This window comes from Haliotis cracherodii, unplaced genomic scaffold (genome assembly GCF_022045235.1).
Source record: "Haliotis cracherodii isolate W230 unplaced genomic scaffold, xgHalCrac1.p SCAF_22, whole genome shotgun sequence".
Lineage (NCBI taxonomy): Eukaryota > Metazoa > Mollusca > Gastropoda > Lepetellida > Haliotidae > Haliotis > Haliotis cracherodii.
The window spans coordinates 8,606,375-8,621,066 of NW_027266278.1; the positions used below are offsets into that span (position 1 = coordinate 8,606,375).

The 14,692-nt window shown below is 39.8% G+C and overlaps 1 protein-coding gene across 1 annotated transcript; it reads left to right on the forward strand.

The window, feature by feature from the left end:
* The first annotated feature begins 1,393 nt into the window (after window positions 1–1,393).
* On the forward strand, window positions 1,394–12,652 carry LOC139471466 (visual pigment-like receptor peropsin). The gene is made up of 8 exons (XM_071253827.1): window positions 1,394–1,523; window positions 5,173–5,227; window positions 5,810–5,882; window positions 8,242–8,245; window positions 9,070–9,363; window positions 9,708–10,060; window positions 11,538–11,776; window positions 12,559–12,652. Exons 1-8 carry the CDS (start codon window positions 1,394–1,396, stop codon window positions 12,650–12,652), a joined length of 1,242 nt encoding a protein of 413 aa, XP_071109928.1.
* The last annotated feature ends 2,040 nt before the right edge of the window (window positions 12,653–14,692 follow it).

Genomic DNA, 14,692 nt, shown 5'->3' on the forward strand with positions numbered 1-14,692 from the left:
TAATCGAGTACGGACCAGACAATCCAGTGATTAATACCATGAACATCGATCCACGCAATTGGGATTGATGACATGCATCAACCAAGTCAGCGAGCCTGACCACCCGATCCCGTTAGTCGCCTTTTACGACAAGCATAGTCACCTTTTACGGCAAGCATGGGTTGCTGAAGACCTATTCTACCCCGGAATGTTCACGAGTGCGGGTGATGAATTCATCAAACAAAAGCATCGAAATAAAGCGACTGCGCTTAGTTGGTTTGAAACGACGGCTCAGAGTCGGTCGAGTTGCGAAGGTGTAGAGGCGTTCGCTTGTCAGCCGAATGTGTTTGAAACCAATCTCTGCTGTCCACCCAGTGATATTACTGGAACATTGTTAAAAGCGGCGTATAACCATATTTACTCTCTCAGTCAGTCAGTATAATGTGTCTGAGTGTTGTGTTCATTTCAATGTCTGAAGACCATTTTCTGGTGGAATATTGCTAAAAGCGGCGTATACACAGCAATAGTCAGTCAGTCAGTATAATGTTTCTGAGTGACGGGCCATATTATACTGTGGCATGCATAACAATACCAGTAACATGAAACTGGCAGGAGGCCCGTGTGCATGTTTTTAATAATATTAAAACCGACTTAAAATCCCTTTTAACCTCACCTCAGCTCATAAAACAACACGTCAGGACAAGGAGAAGTGCAATACAGTCGTTGACTGACGACTGTTGCCATTGATATACACGTGTTGTACACAAGCAGAACCCCACGATGAAACTTTACATAACCACGAGCTGTGTAGTTCACGCCTATCTTTGTTCCACGATATTCGAGTCGATATTAGAGCTGCCAATCAAAGGTTGCCTGTTACTGTATTCGACGTAATAAGCGCCCCGCTCTAATAAGCGCCCACGGTGACATTTGCTAAGATATTAGCTAGTGAACAATCCCAATTAGCACCCCTTCCGATTGATCAATGTGCACAAGACTTATTTATTCGCGTATAATACGCACTCATGTGTTATATGCAACCTTAATTATGGGCAATTAAATTATGGAAAAATATATCTGTCGTACATAAATATTTCAGCATAAATAACGACATTTATCTTTCAAATCTGTTTTTTTTCACCAAAATAATATTCTAATAAGAGCCCCCTATTTCTAAATTTATTACGTCGAATACGGTATTTGATACGGTATATGCTTCGTGTTGATCACGTGACAATTAATAGACTCGTCGAAGGTGGAGTGTATCGCACTGATCGTTGCCATGTCAATTCTTCATCTACACCTTTTATCAAAGACACTCGTCAACAACCGTTCAGACGGTTCCATTGTTCAAACGTAACTTACGTTAACTGCAGCTGCTTGCCATACCTTTGGACCTTCGGAATACTTGAGGATGGCTGTTGTTTCAACTGTCCCGCCTGTCCAAGGACCAGAAGAATGGATAAGGATAGTGTCTCTGTACCACATCAAGCCCCTCGGCGATACAGGATATCTCGCATCAGCTATATACTTAACAATCATAGGTAAGTGCTAGAGTTTCACCATTACGCTACGTAGACTGTAACATAGCAAATGTCCAGACCGATCGTGTTATGCCATTGTCAACAATCAAGGAATGATTTTATGCTTGTAGTGAGTGAGTGAGTATGGTTTTACGCCGCTTTTAGCAATATTCCAGCAATATCACGGCGGGGGACAACAGAAATCGGCATCACACATTGTACCCATGTCGGGAATCGAACCCGGGTCTTCGGCGTGACGAGCCAACGCTTTAACCACTAGGCTATCCGACCTCCCCTTTTATGCTGGAAGTCTTTTGTGTATAATTTCTACCATGATAAAATATTGATTGGACACTTCTCCAGTTCACGGAAGATCTTCTTTGGGGATGGGTGTCGGGTGCCTTGGCGGTACCCAGTGAGCCGGTACACGCCCTGTTTTCTCCATTCCTAATCACGTTCTTCTCATTGTAATTTGTTTGAATTTAAATTTGAAATAATAATGTAAATTTCTTTAAGATGTACATGTTTTTTTGCCAGATTCTTTCTTAATTTATAAGAAGATAAATCCGCATTCAGTAACTTTCAGCCTTTCGATGTTCACGGCGTCCACAGCTTGTTAAATATTTTGGAGAAATTAATTCATTGCAAATGTAACCTGACGAACATGAGGTTCATTCTTATCCATCTCAAACTCGCTCCTCTGCACCTTAAAGTTAGCCATGTGTTATGAAGCGGTTAACAATAGACAATGTTCTTTTGCAAAATTCTTTCTTAATTTATAAGAAGATAAATCCACATTCAGTAACTTTCAGCCTTTCGATGTTCACGGCGTCCACAGCTTGTTAAATATTTTGGAGAAATTAATTCATTGCAAATGTAACCTGACGAACATGAGGTTCATTCTTATCCATCTCAAACTCGCTCCTCTGCACCTTAAAGTTTGCCATGTGTTATGAAACGGTTAACAATAGACAATTTAGACATATCACACTGCAGATCTGTGGCCGTTAACATATAGACCATAACGTGGCATTTCAGCGAGGGCTGACAAAATGTTCAAGGACAAGGGGAGGGTCATCCCAAATTTGACAAGACCCGTGAAGATACGGGGTAGAATAGGTCTTCAGCAATCCATGCTTGCCGTAAAAGGCGACTAACAGGATCGGGTGGTCAGGCTCGCTGACTTGATTGATGCATGTCATCGATCCCAATTGCGTGGATCGATTTTCATGATGTAAATCACTGGATTGTCTGGTCCAAACTCGATTATTTACAGACCGCCGTCATATAGCTGAGTCCGGCGTAAAACAACAAACAAAATAAAACCAGACAAGCATTAGGTTAAGGTCATTATTTCATCAAAAAACTCTTCACTCCCCCCAGTTAATCTTATTGCCTTTCATTTGAAAATGTGATGTTTGTTTCAATTTTTACATACTTGGATTGCTCACTGATTCCTATTGAGACTTAAGCCAGCTCTCCTTTGTCTTGCTCCAAATAGATTAAATTGTTAGTTAAATACCACTTAGCCATGACGGAACTTCTTTTTTTCCTATCATTTACCTTGATGATAGATCGTAGAAAGCATCGTGTATACGGATAACGTTTTACTATATGACCCCTACAGCATTCATGTATAAATTTTATGCTAATGTGTCTCCCATAATTTTATTGAGTGGTTCTGTACATTCTATGTCAAGTTGTACAAATCACTTTATGTATGTACAGATGTGAGACACTAATAAGCTATTATCTGTCTGTCTGTCGGTCTGTCTGTCTGTCTGTCGGTAAGAGTTATCTAATCGATCTACCGCAGTGTCAATGTCGAATGCTTTTGTGATAGGTGGGGAAAATTTCGTTGTATATCGTATGTTTTTGTTGATAACAGCCATCTTATTTGCTGATATTGCTGACAGTAAGTCAGGTAACTGAACGAGCCACTGACTGTTGAATTACATGCATAGGCTAAACCGCCCTGTTCGTGGAATTATGAACTAGAGTGAGAGTGGTTTTACGCTGCTTTTAGCAATATTCCAGCAATATCACGACGGGGGACACCAGAAATGGGCTTCACACATTGTACCCATGTCGGGAATCGAACCCGGGTCTTCGGTGTGACGAGCGAACGCTTTAACCACGAGGCTACCCGACCGCCCTATGAACTAGAAACATGTATAAGACAGTATTAGGCAATGGAACCGAAAATTACTCACCGCCAAAAGAAACGCAAATACCATACATGTTGGTTAATATTTGAAGTTCAATACACAAACGAACATGCTGGTATGTTGTGTAAAGCAATGCTCATGAACGCGTCATAGATCAAGAACTCGGTATGTACCTTTTGTCTCGTGTAGAATTAGCGTGTACAGTTTTGAAATCACGTGCAGCATATTGTGATAAGAATAAAGACACTCTGTGGTAACACTTGACAGATTTGTCATTAATTGGTACACATTGGAAATATCTTTCTCAGCGTACATACTTCTCTATATGTTTATATCGGTCTCGTTTCTTTTGGTGGTGAGTAATTATATATTGTGTCCAGCCAGCATTTGTTGTGTATTGGATGATGGTTGTGTCGTCAAATGTTATAACTTTAGATCGCGAGGGCGAAACCTAATCGTGTTACACACTGGTTGGGGGCACTGGCTGGGTTACACCAAAACATGCGGTTTGAAATCAGTCAGTGAGTGAGTGAGTTGGGTTTAACGCCGCTTTTAACAGTATTCCAGTTATATCGCGGCGTGTCAGCTTAATATGGGAGGAAAGCCCGAAGTAATGCAGGTCTCAGACGTTTACCACTTCGGTGAAACCCACGAGCACGGGTATGGTGCTGACAAACCTAGAAACATAATCGGGGCGAACCGCGATTCGAACCCACAATCATAGGTTTCTGACTTGCCCAAGGGACGCAACTCTGCACAGCGAATTGCGGCGCCTTAGACGACTGGGCCACGAAATCAGTCAGTGACATGAGCAATTAGGTTACTAGCAATTAAACAATATATAATTGTGTAGAAGGTTATAGTGAAACAAAGTGAATTAGCTTTTGGTTGTACCAAACAGCTTCCCTGGGTCCATACGGCGTCCTAGAATACGATATCGCATAGACACTACAAATTTGTTTGACTTCTTTGAGTAGTTGACTGACGAATAACATGCCTTCTTCACCCTACACGTGTACTTTCCTATATACTTTATACCTTCAACAAATTTAAATATGCTACCTGTGTAAAACATTAGGAAGCTGAGAATTGAGGAGACAAATATTACTCGCATTCACACCCAGAAGAAAATTATAGTAGATATATAGTAATGGATGAAACTTGAAACATCTCTAACTTTCTACGAAGTTCCCGTGTATTTTCTGAGGGGGCTTTTCGTATTGCAGCGTAAGTAACAGGAGAGTGCCCACATGATATATACTTTTATTTATTTATATGAACAATAAGCTAATTAATAAGTCCATAGATAATACTTTGTTGCACGTTCATCGTTTTGTTTCCATTTTTTACATTATATACTGTAACAGAGTAAGAGAAGGTTATGCAAATGGGATTCCTCTTGACAAGTACTAAAATAACAACTGTTGTTTATTAAACAGAGACTGTTTTATGTAAAACATTATGACTATTAATTTCTTCTCTCACATTCCAATTTAATTCAGATCCATTTTTTCAGTTCTTCGAAACCGCTAAGAATAACGTTATCATGATCATAAGGTAATGAGCCTGTTGAATGTTACCTTGGATCGATGACATGCATCAACCAAGTCAGCGAGCCTGACCACCCGATCCCGCTAGTCGCCTTTTACGACAAACATAGTCGCCTTTTATGGCAAGCATTGCTTGCTGAAGACCTATTTTACCCCGGATCTTCAGGGGTCTGTTACATAAGTCCTCTGTGCATAATACGCAATTAGACACCCTGAGAAAGAAGCGTAGTTTCGGTTTTGAGCTCATGAAGACGTATTTGCTTTGTCAGTCACTTTACATTAACATAAAAAAATGTCCACTGTCGCCTTAGGCTCGGCTGCAGTGACCTAAACGCTGATAAGTTTAGACGACATGTATCAGACATATCAGACTGCCCTTGTGGGTATGACTTTGAAGACGCAATTCACTTTTTCTATACTTGTCAAAAATACCATAATATCAGAAACACTATGTACTTCTACACACATGGGTATGATTTACATGGCAATAGTTCAGTTAGCAGTTCTACAAACATGACTATTCTTAAATCAGTTCACGATTTCATTATCGAAAGCAAAAGATTCGAGTAGATTAATTTTATGCATGTAGTAATGGAAAACTGCTATATCTTATTTCACAGACAGCACTTGTATTGGCTTCATATATTTCATTTGTGCATTTGGTATGTTTATGTTTAGCAACTGTTTTACATATAACCTGATATATAACCAGCTGTTGTAAAGTTATTACCTGGAGAGGTATTTACATAAGCAAGTTTTGTTTGTTTACTGATCCAGATTTCTTTTAAAATAAAAATATGTTTAAACCACATTAACATTTACTTTGAAACTTCTGTGGATATCAATGCTCCAGCCTCGTAGGTGTAAAATGTCATGAATTTGTTCAGCTGTATCATAAACAAAGACTGAATATGTCATACATACAGTAAACTACGGTTAAAACGAACACGCTTATAACGAACTGACGGATATAACGAACTTACATTTCGGTCCCGACTACTTGCTGTAGTCATGCTGTATATGTTCTTATAACGAACTACGGTTATAACGAACTAAAATTAGGAGTCCCTTTGAGTTCGTTATAACCGTTACGGCAGTTTACTGTATATTTGTATAATACAAAATAGTTTTCACCAAGGTGTTCTGTTTCGGCGGTTAAAAGAGACAGAGATTTCTCCGGTGTTTGTATTTTATACAAGCTACGGAGTACTGAGAAACCACAAACATTCTATCCTCCAGACAAACAATCCAGTTCAGGGTTTTCATCATATGCAGGGTTTTTTTTCAAATTTGTCAACTCTAAAATCAAGTTTTTATAAACTTACATTTCTATGGACAGTTACTTGGACAACGTTTATAGAATTGTCTAAGATTCAATCATGACAACACGTAGCAGTGTATGGCGAATATGTTTAAGTTTGACATCGCATCAGCAATCTTTCAGCTTATAGCGATTTAGGATATATAGTATATTTAATATTGTAAAATATGAGCTCCAATATTTCTACATATTTTTGAATTCATATTGTAAAACAGAGGTTTCAACAGGTTATTGAGGTAAGCAAAGTATCTTTGACATATGCCATAGTTGGTTTCTAGAGTAATATCACTGATTTAATGTTTGGTATAACAACATATATTTTAACTCCATGGTTGGACCAAAAATATTGTCTGTGCTATTATATATCCAGCTGTCTTGCATTTGTCCATTGAAATTTCTATTCTGTTACGTGTAAGGGCTAATTACCCCGGCCCCCCGTTTGTCCATTGTCCTTTACCTATCACCGATCAGTGATAATTTAAGTCCTGTCTTTCAGCTGTCCTTCGTTATTGTATATCACCGCTAATTAACAGTTACGTCTTCGCTTCCATTTGTCCATTGTTAATCACGTATCAGTGCTAATTAACAGTTACGTGTTGGCTTCAATGTGTCCATTGTTATTCACGGATCAGCGCCTATTAACTGTTGACTTCCCTTGTTAAGTTTCCACCTTTGCTATCTTTTCAATTTTGTTGTTCTTACATTTACTTGTATATGTTCTCTGCTTCATGGTATTTTTGACCCGTGAAGATTCGGGGTAGAATAGGTCTTCAGCAACCCATGCTTGCCGTAAAAGGCGACTGTGCTAGTCGTAAGAGGCGACTATCGGGATCGGGTGGTCAGGCTCACTGACTTGGTTGATGCATGTCGGATGACACCACGGATATCTACAAAAGAATTCATTATATCAAATAATGTATTTTATCATATAAATAATCGAATTTGTGATATTGAAAAAATTAAAAGTGGTTTTTGATATCACAATTTGTGAGAAATACATCCGCTGGAGTGTTTTTTCAATGACTTCCAGCATATCGCTAGATATACTTTTATTTGTACATCTATTGCTTTAGGTTTGTTGTTTAGTGATTTTCATGGTGTACTTCTCAATAAAATGAAGCATTAATGACCACAGTAATTGTTCATTATAATATTCTGTCTTCAGTCTTTGTCTCCATGCCATTAGACACATTTTTTAACAGTTCGTGTAGACAGTTGTCGTAATATTTACGTACATAGTCATATTCAGATGATGTCGCTGCATGTATTTTTCTTATTTAATTAAAACACAAGCTTTAGGATAAGAGATGTTTCATTGTATTTTAATGCGAGCTGAATATTATGATTTACCATCTCACTTACGTACATGCTTTACATGAGACGTTTTATGTTTGAATGTCACCATAAATTACAATTATTGCTGGTAAGCTCAACACAATTGACAAATATTCCAATAAACATGATTGTAAACGATTCTTGTATTCATGAAAAAGTGTATGATTTGAAAATGCCAAAATGATGTATCAAGGATCGAGTAGAAGATATATTGACAGTTTATTCAACAGACCTGTGAAAACAGCACTCCTTTATCACTTTTAAGTGACGCAGTCAAAGCGCAATTTTGCCTCTCCTGGCGATCATTATGCAAAGGCCATCTTATACACAACTCCGCGCTCACGTCCACTGGTGTCTTCTTGCAGTACGGTAATTAGTAGAGCCCTCTCCCTCAAATGTATCCTCCATAATATAAACAACTCTCATTAACTAAATGTTGCTTTTTCTTAGTGTCACGGAGAGACACAAAGTGTTTTGACTCCTTGATTCGTGTTTCCTCTCAGAATGATAGTCATGAATTCATTTCAATAGCCAGATATGAAAATATTCTGAGTTGCGTTTATATTTGGTTATCATGGCATAAACAGAGGCAGTGACCCGTGTAGCTTTCATTTCAACCGACATCGTTCCAGGAATCCACACCTTTGACAAAGTAGATATTCGTAAATAACTGCTCCTATATACTTGATCCAAACTGCAATCTTATGTTCTCCTGTACGTCATGAGCTGTAATGCTTATGGAATAACCATTTGATATACGGGGGCTGAATGGGGCTAAGATTTTGTCTATAGACGGGAAATCAAATATATTTTTGATTATTTATTTTTTCGATATTCATATTTTCGAGTATCAAATGGTCGGCCCCTTAGGAATAGAGTACCTTAGAAGCGAAGGCAATTGTCCGCAAGTCACTGAACTGAAGTACGCCAAATTGTGAATAAAGTCTAAAATATCACACTTCAATGCTAAAGAACAATATGTATATTTGTTTTTGAATAGTTATCTATCGTGAAGTTGGCCGATTTTCGGTCACGAAAGTTGATACTACTTAATTTGGTTAATCCGACAAAATCATAGGCAACCAACCATGTTGGATTAACGGGACTTGACTGAATTTCGCTCGTAAACAGCCTAGAAATGACAAGTTCAAAACTTACTGATATCACAAAGCATGTTGTATGTGTATCTGCAGGTGTCATATCGACCGTGGGCAACAGCCTTGTTCTGGCCATCTTCCTCCGGGACAAGCAGCTGCTCAAGAAGCCCCAGAACCTGCTACTGGTCAACCTCGCCATCTCCGACATAGGCATCAGTGTGTTCGGTTACCCATGGACCGTGGCGTCCAACTACGCCAAACGCTACCTCTTTGGGTCGGCGTTCTGCTCTATACAAGGTTTCATGACGTTCACCCTGGCACAGACCGACATGAACACTCTGGCATGTCTGAGTGTGTTCCGCTACATAACCATCTGCTACCCTCAAAGCGGTACGTCGAATTTGAGACACACATCACATCATCACTAACATATATCGAATACAATATTTGTTGGTCAAATTATGCAAGCCGTTTACACATTAACCCGAGCCTCCAAAAGGGTACGACATGTAACGCATGTGCTGATAAGGCTTAGAGGCTTACAGCAGCGTACATCGCAACCCACGCACTTAATATTCAAACGGTATTTATTGGAATACCAGATTATCGCTTTACGCCACACAAATATATGCATCGGCCGTGTTGCAGTTGTTCGCGGCGAAATACCGGAGAAATATACTGCTCAATTAGTTAATTAAATCATGTTTCATAATTCTGTTTCTTATACTTATCAGCTTATTGTTTGAACTACGAAGTCACAAAGTTCACTATTATCTTCACGTGGGCCTACTCGCTTTTGTGGACAACACCACCTCTCGTCGGCTGGAGCTCGTATACCTTTGAACCCTTCGGAACGTCTTGCTCCATCGACTGGAGCAACTCTAGTACTAAAGCTCTGTCGTACACTTGGTGCCTCATCATCTTCTGTTTCCTCATCCACGTTATCGTCATGGTATACTGCTACTGTAACGTATGTAAGAAGATCCGCGAGGTTGACGGCAGGGTGCCCCCCTCAACTATAAGTAATCCCCGGACTGGCGAAATTATGAGGACCTACAATATGAGAAAGGAGAAGAGGGTTACCCTTGTAAGTATGATGTAGTCAGTATCGTTATCTTAATCCAATAGACCGCCTCCGTGGTCTAGTAGTAGAGTGTCCGCCCGAAGAGCGAAAGGTCCGGGGTTCGATCCCAGGCCGCGTCATACCAAAAGACGTTAAAAGATGGTACTTGTTGTTACCCTGTCTGGCGCTCGGCATAAGGGGTTAAAACAAAGACTGGTTGAGTCAGAATACTGTGTCTGCGTGGGGTATTCATGTTAAACTGCGGCATGGTATCTCATTGTGCCAGCACTATAGATCGGCATCACTCCGTACTAGTACAAGCAGCCACACACACGTGCATACACGCTGTTTATTAGTGCAACCATCTTGGACGCGACGTTAAACCCCATTTCACCTCACCATAGAAAATGTTCCACATTGAGGTCTAGATAGATCGGTGGGTCGATGCCAAGATGGCATTTACTGTTACCCACCCTGGCAGTAACCTTCAGAGTAACATTAAGAACTCTCGGCTGGGAGTCAGAATAATGTGTCTGTCTGGGGTTAAACTGGGTCTGGGTCGTTGAGAGGACGTGTTCGGACATGTAGTCAACCTCTTTGACTATTCCCAATGTATGTTAAAACACTGAGGTGAAGATTAAAGGATCTGAATGATCTGGAACAACGCACCTGTACTTTTGCGTCATGGAGATATCCCAAACCTTTTAGCTGGAATGTTGAAGCAATGCTTACGTCAGTGCTAACGTCGTTTCAAGTAATCAGTCTCGTAAAAAACACGTATGAACGTCAAAAAGTGTCGTTCATACTCTTATTTACGACATTTTCGTGGTCATTTGACTTGCCACTGCACGAAAAGCTGTGTTTCGTGTAATTTAACATTGAATTATTGATGCATTCATATTGCAATATCCCATGGTCCAATGCCTAAACATTGATGACATGTTTAAATAGTTCACGTCGATGTCGAGCTATGCTATTAATGGTATCGATAGACCGAATACATGTCAATGTGTTACCTATGTTTTACCTTGGATCCAAAACTCACCACCGACGTTTAAGCTTATAATGTTGATTTTGCTGTTTAAATAGTTCACGTCGATGTAGAGCTATGCTATCAATGGTATCGATATACCTAATACATGTCAATGTGTTACCTATGTTTTATCTTGGATCCAAAACTCACCACCGACGTTTAAGCTTATAATGTTGACTTTGCCATTTAAATAGTTCACTTCGATGTCGAGCTATGCTATCAATGGTATCGATAGACCGAATACATGTCAATGTGTTACCTATGTTTTACCTTGGATCCAAAACTCACCACCGACGTTTAAGCTGATAATGTTGACTTTGCCGTTTAAATAGTTCACGTCGATGTCGAGCTATGCTATCAATGGTATCGATAGACCGAATACATGTCAATGTGTTACCTATGTTTTACCTTGGATCCAAAACTCACCACCGACGTTTAAGCTAATAATGTTGATTTTGCTGTTTTCAGATATCGCTTCTACTGAATGTGACCTTTGTTGTCATCTGGGCCCCGTACACCGTTGTCTGTCTTTGGTCTGTGTATGATAAAGATCTGCCATCCTGGGTCACAACCTTTCCCACATTCTTTGCGAAGGCTTCTTGTATGACGAACCCATTCTTATATTTCCTGACAAACTCAACACTACGACTGAAGGCCAAGCGACTATTCACCAGAAACGTACGACGCGTTTACCCGTACCCTCCTCGGTAAGAACATATCGTAGTGAGTGAGTGAGTGAGTATTGTTTTACGTCGCTTTTAGCCATTTTCCAGCAATATCACGGCGGGGGACACCAGAAATGGGCTTCACACATTATACCCATGTCGGGAATCGAACCCGGGTCTTTGGCGTGACGAGCGAACGCTTTAACCACTAGGCTATCCGACCGCCCAGAACATATTATAACATCGGTAATAAACATAATCTGTCGCAAACGATAATCCCCGCATCAACCCCTTCACCAACCCACCCCATCCAGAATATTTCATTGTCGAACTCTGGCTACTTAAATTACACGTTTGAGAGGATTTTGATTAATATTCCAGCAATAACTGGGCAGGAAAACTCTTCTTCACTTGGATAGAGAAAACATTAGTTTTAATAGAATCGTTGTGAATAGGCATCAATAAATTATATTTGCACCTAATACTTCTCACTTCGACAATAACGTTTTATGAGCTGAGAACACCCATACAGATTCCTTACAGGTATTCGCGGCAAGATTTGTCACATTTTTACATAAAGTAAATTTTAAAATCCCATTTATATTTACTTCTATTTTATTTTTACCTAGTGTATCCCATCGACCTTACGGTTTCGTGAGTTAAACAGCTTCCCCACGCATATAAGCAAGGGGACATTTTTTATTATATTTTTACCTAATATTTATCCCATCGACCTTACGGTTTTGTGAGTTAAGTGCTTAAAACATTTTCGTATATTCACATGCATTAGGAGAGTGTTCATGTTTGTTTGTATAATGTTTCAGTCCATCTCAGCCTGAATCTGGTATCACTAAGGATGGAGTGTACATCGGGAGGGGAGCCTTTATGTCCGAGAAGATGGAGACGTCTCTTATGTGAGATAAGGAGAGATAACAGCTGTAATATTGCACAAGAAAAACATCAGGAAATATCTTCAGTTACAGCACAGTCCCGGAAGCTGTTTTCTTCGCCTTTACAATCTACAATAGTCACAAAGACAGCATGATCAGATCCAATCGGCATATTCCATGAACTGCTGCCGAGATCGTGTTATATGCGCACATAAAACGTCAGATTATCTCAACAACATGACACGTGCTATATGCCGAATGGATTGACTAAATTGAAAGTAGACAATGAAATCTCATCTTTCCTTTCTCAGTATTCCTGATATAACACGCCTTGACAGCTTGTGGGTAGAAGGCCTGATGCAGGTCTCAGACGTTTACCACTTCTGTGAAACCCACGAATACGTGTATGGTGCTGACAAACCCAGAAACATAATCGGGACGAACACTGGTTTCTAGCGTGCCCAACTCTGCGCAACGAGTTGCGGCGCCTGAGACGAGTGAGCTTAAGCATCCCTGACGAATTCTGCGATTCCGCAATAGCAGAAAGATTTGCAGAAAATGTATTTTACCGCAGAAATGCACAATTATCTAGAAATATTGCCTTTTATTTATCAATAAAATTCACAAATTTTCATTATTTTTAAGCTTTTTTTATTGAATTTTACTCACAAAAGATGTCCAAACATTTAACAAGCAACATACAAAATCCTACAATAAAACCAAATTTAAAATAAATAATTCTCACATGTTTATGGTATGGTGACCACATAAATTGTTTTTACACCTCACCATAAATAAATATCAGTTACACTATGCAAATGTATTTACTCAATTTAATGTCCTATCAAATGATAACTGTTTGTCTAATAACAGTTTGTGGAATTATTTCGTTCCGAATTTGGATTCGAGTTTTCGAAAATTGAGTTTGTATTAATTTTTAGAGGATATTCTAATGCATTATCCGCAGAATTTACCACAGAATGTTGTAATTGTAGCAGCAAAACTTGGCAAATTTGATCGCAGAATTCGTCTCGGACTCGGCCAACTGTGTCCCTTCCCGCAACAATGATGCTGATAATCAGCTGGTACTTCATAAATATCAGTGAGTGAGTGAGTTGGTTTTACGCAGCTTTTAGCAATATTCCAGCAATATCACGGCGGGGGACACCAGAAATGGATTTCACACATTGTACCCATGTCGGGAATCGAACCCGGGTCTTTGGCGTGACGAGCGAACGCTTTAACCACTAGGCTACCCGACCACCCCTCATAAATATCAGGATGTATCAAGACCTAGTCAATGTGGTTGAGTAGACAGGTGACTCGATACTGTATACTCGAGTGAGGACTCTGCGCATGAGCGCGAACTTTGAGTGAACTTGGACCAAGCGGCGACCGCCAGTCTTGCAAAACAAGCATTTCAAATGCAGCGCTTTGCCTGTAGAATCTCTTACCGTTTTGTTATCTGTCCTTTGTATCGTGTTTCTTGACGGGCGTTACCAACAGTTCTTCTGTATTAGCAAACGTTCGTTCAATGCGTTTTAACTGCCCAAAATATGTAGATCGTGCATGTGAACAAAACATGTAGTGTTTATATACTATAGTGTTGGTTGGTTTGTTTGTTGTTTAACGCCGCACTCTGCAATATTCCAGCGGTCTGTAAATAATCGAGTCTGGACCAGACAATCCAGTGATTGATATCATGAGCATCGATCCACGCAATTGGGATCGATGACATGCATCAACCAAGTCAGCGAGCCTGACCACCCGATCCCTTTAGTCGCCTTTTACGACAAGCATAGTCACCTTTTACGGCAAGCATGGGTTGCTGAAGACCTATTCTATCCCGGAATCTTCAGGGGTCCTATAGTGTTAATCTTGTCCAGTTTCTCTATGCATTACAAGGAAACTACAAAATTGAATATGCTATTCCTGTTTCACAGGCCTTGTGAGGTTGGATTCCCATCGTAAACAAAAACGGTGTCCCCCAACCCGATATTTAAACAAATACAGGTAATTCCCGAAGTGAATGAAAAGTTGATAAAAAATGATACATCGATAGGGAGGA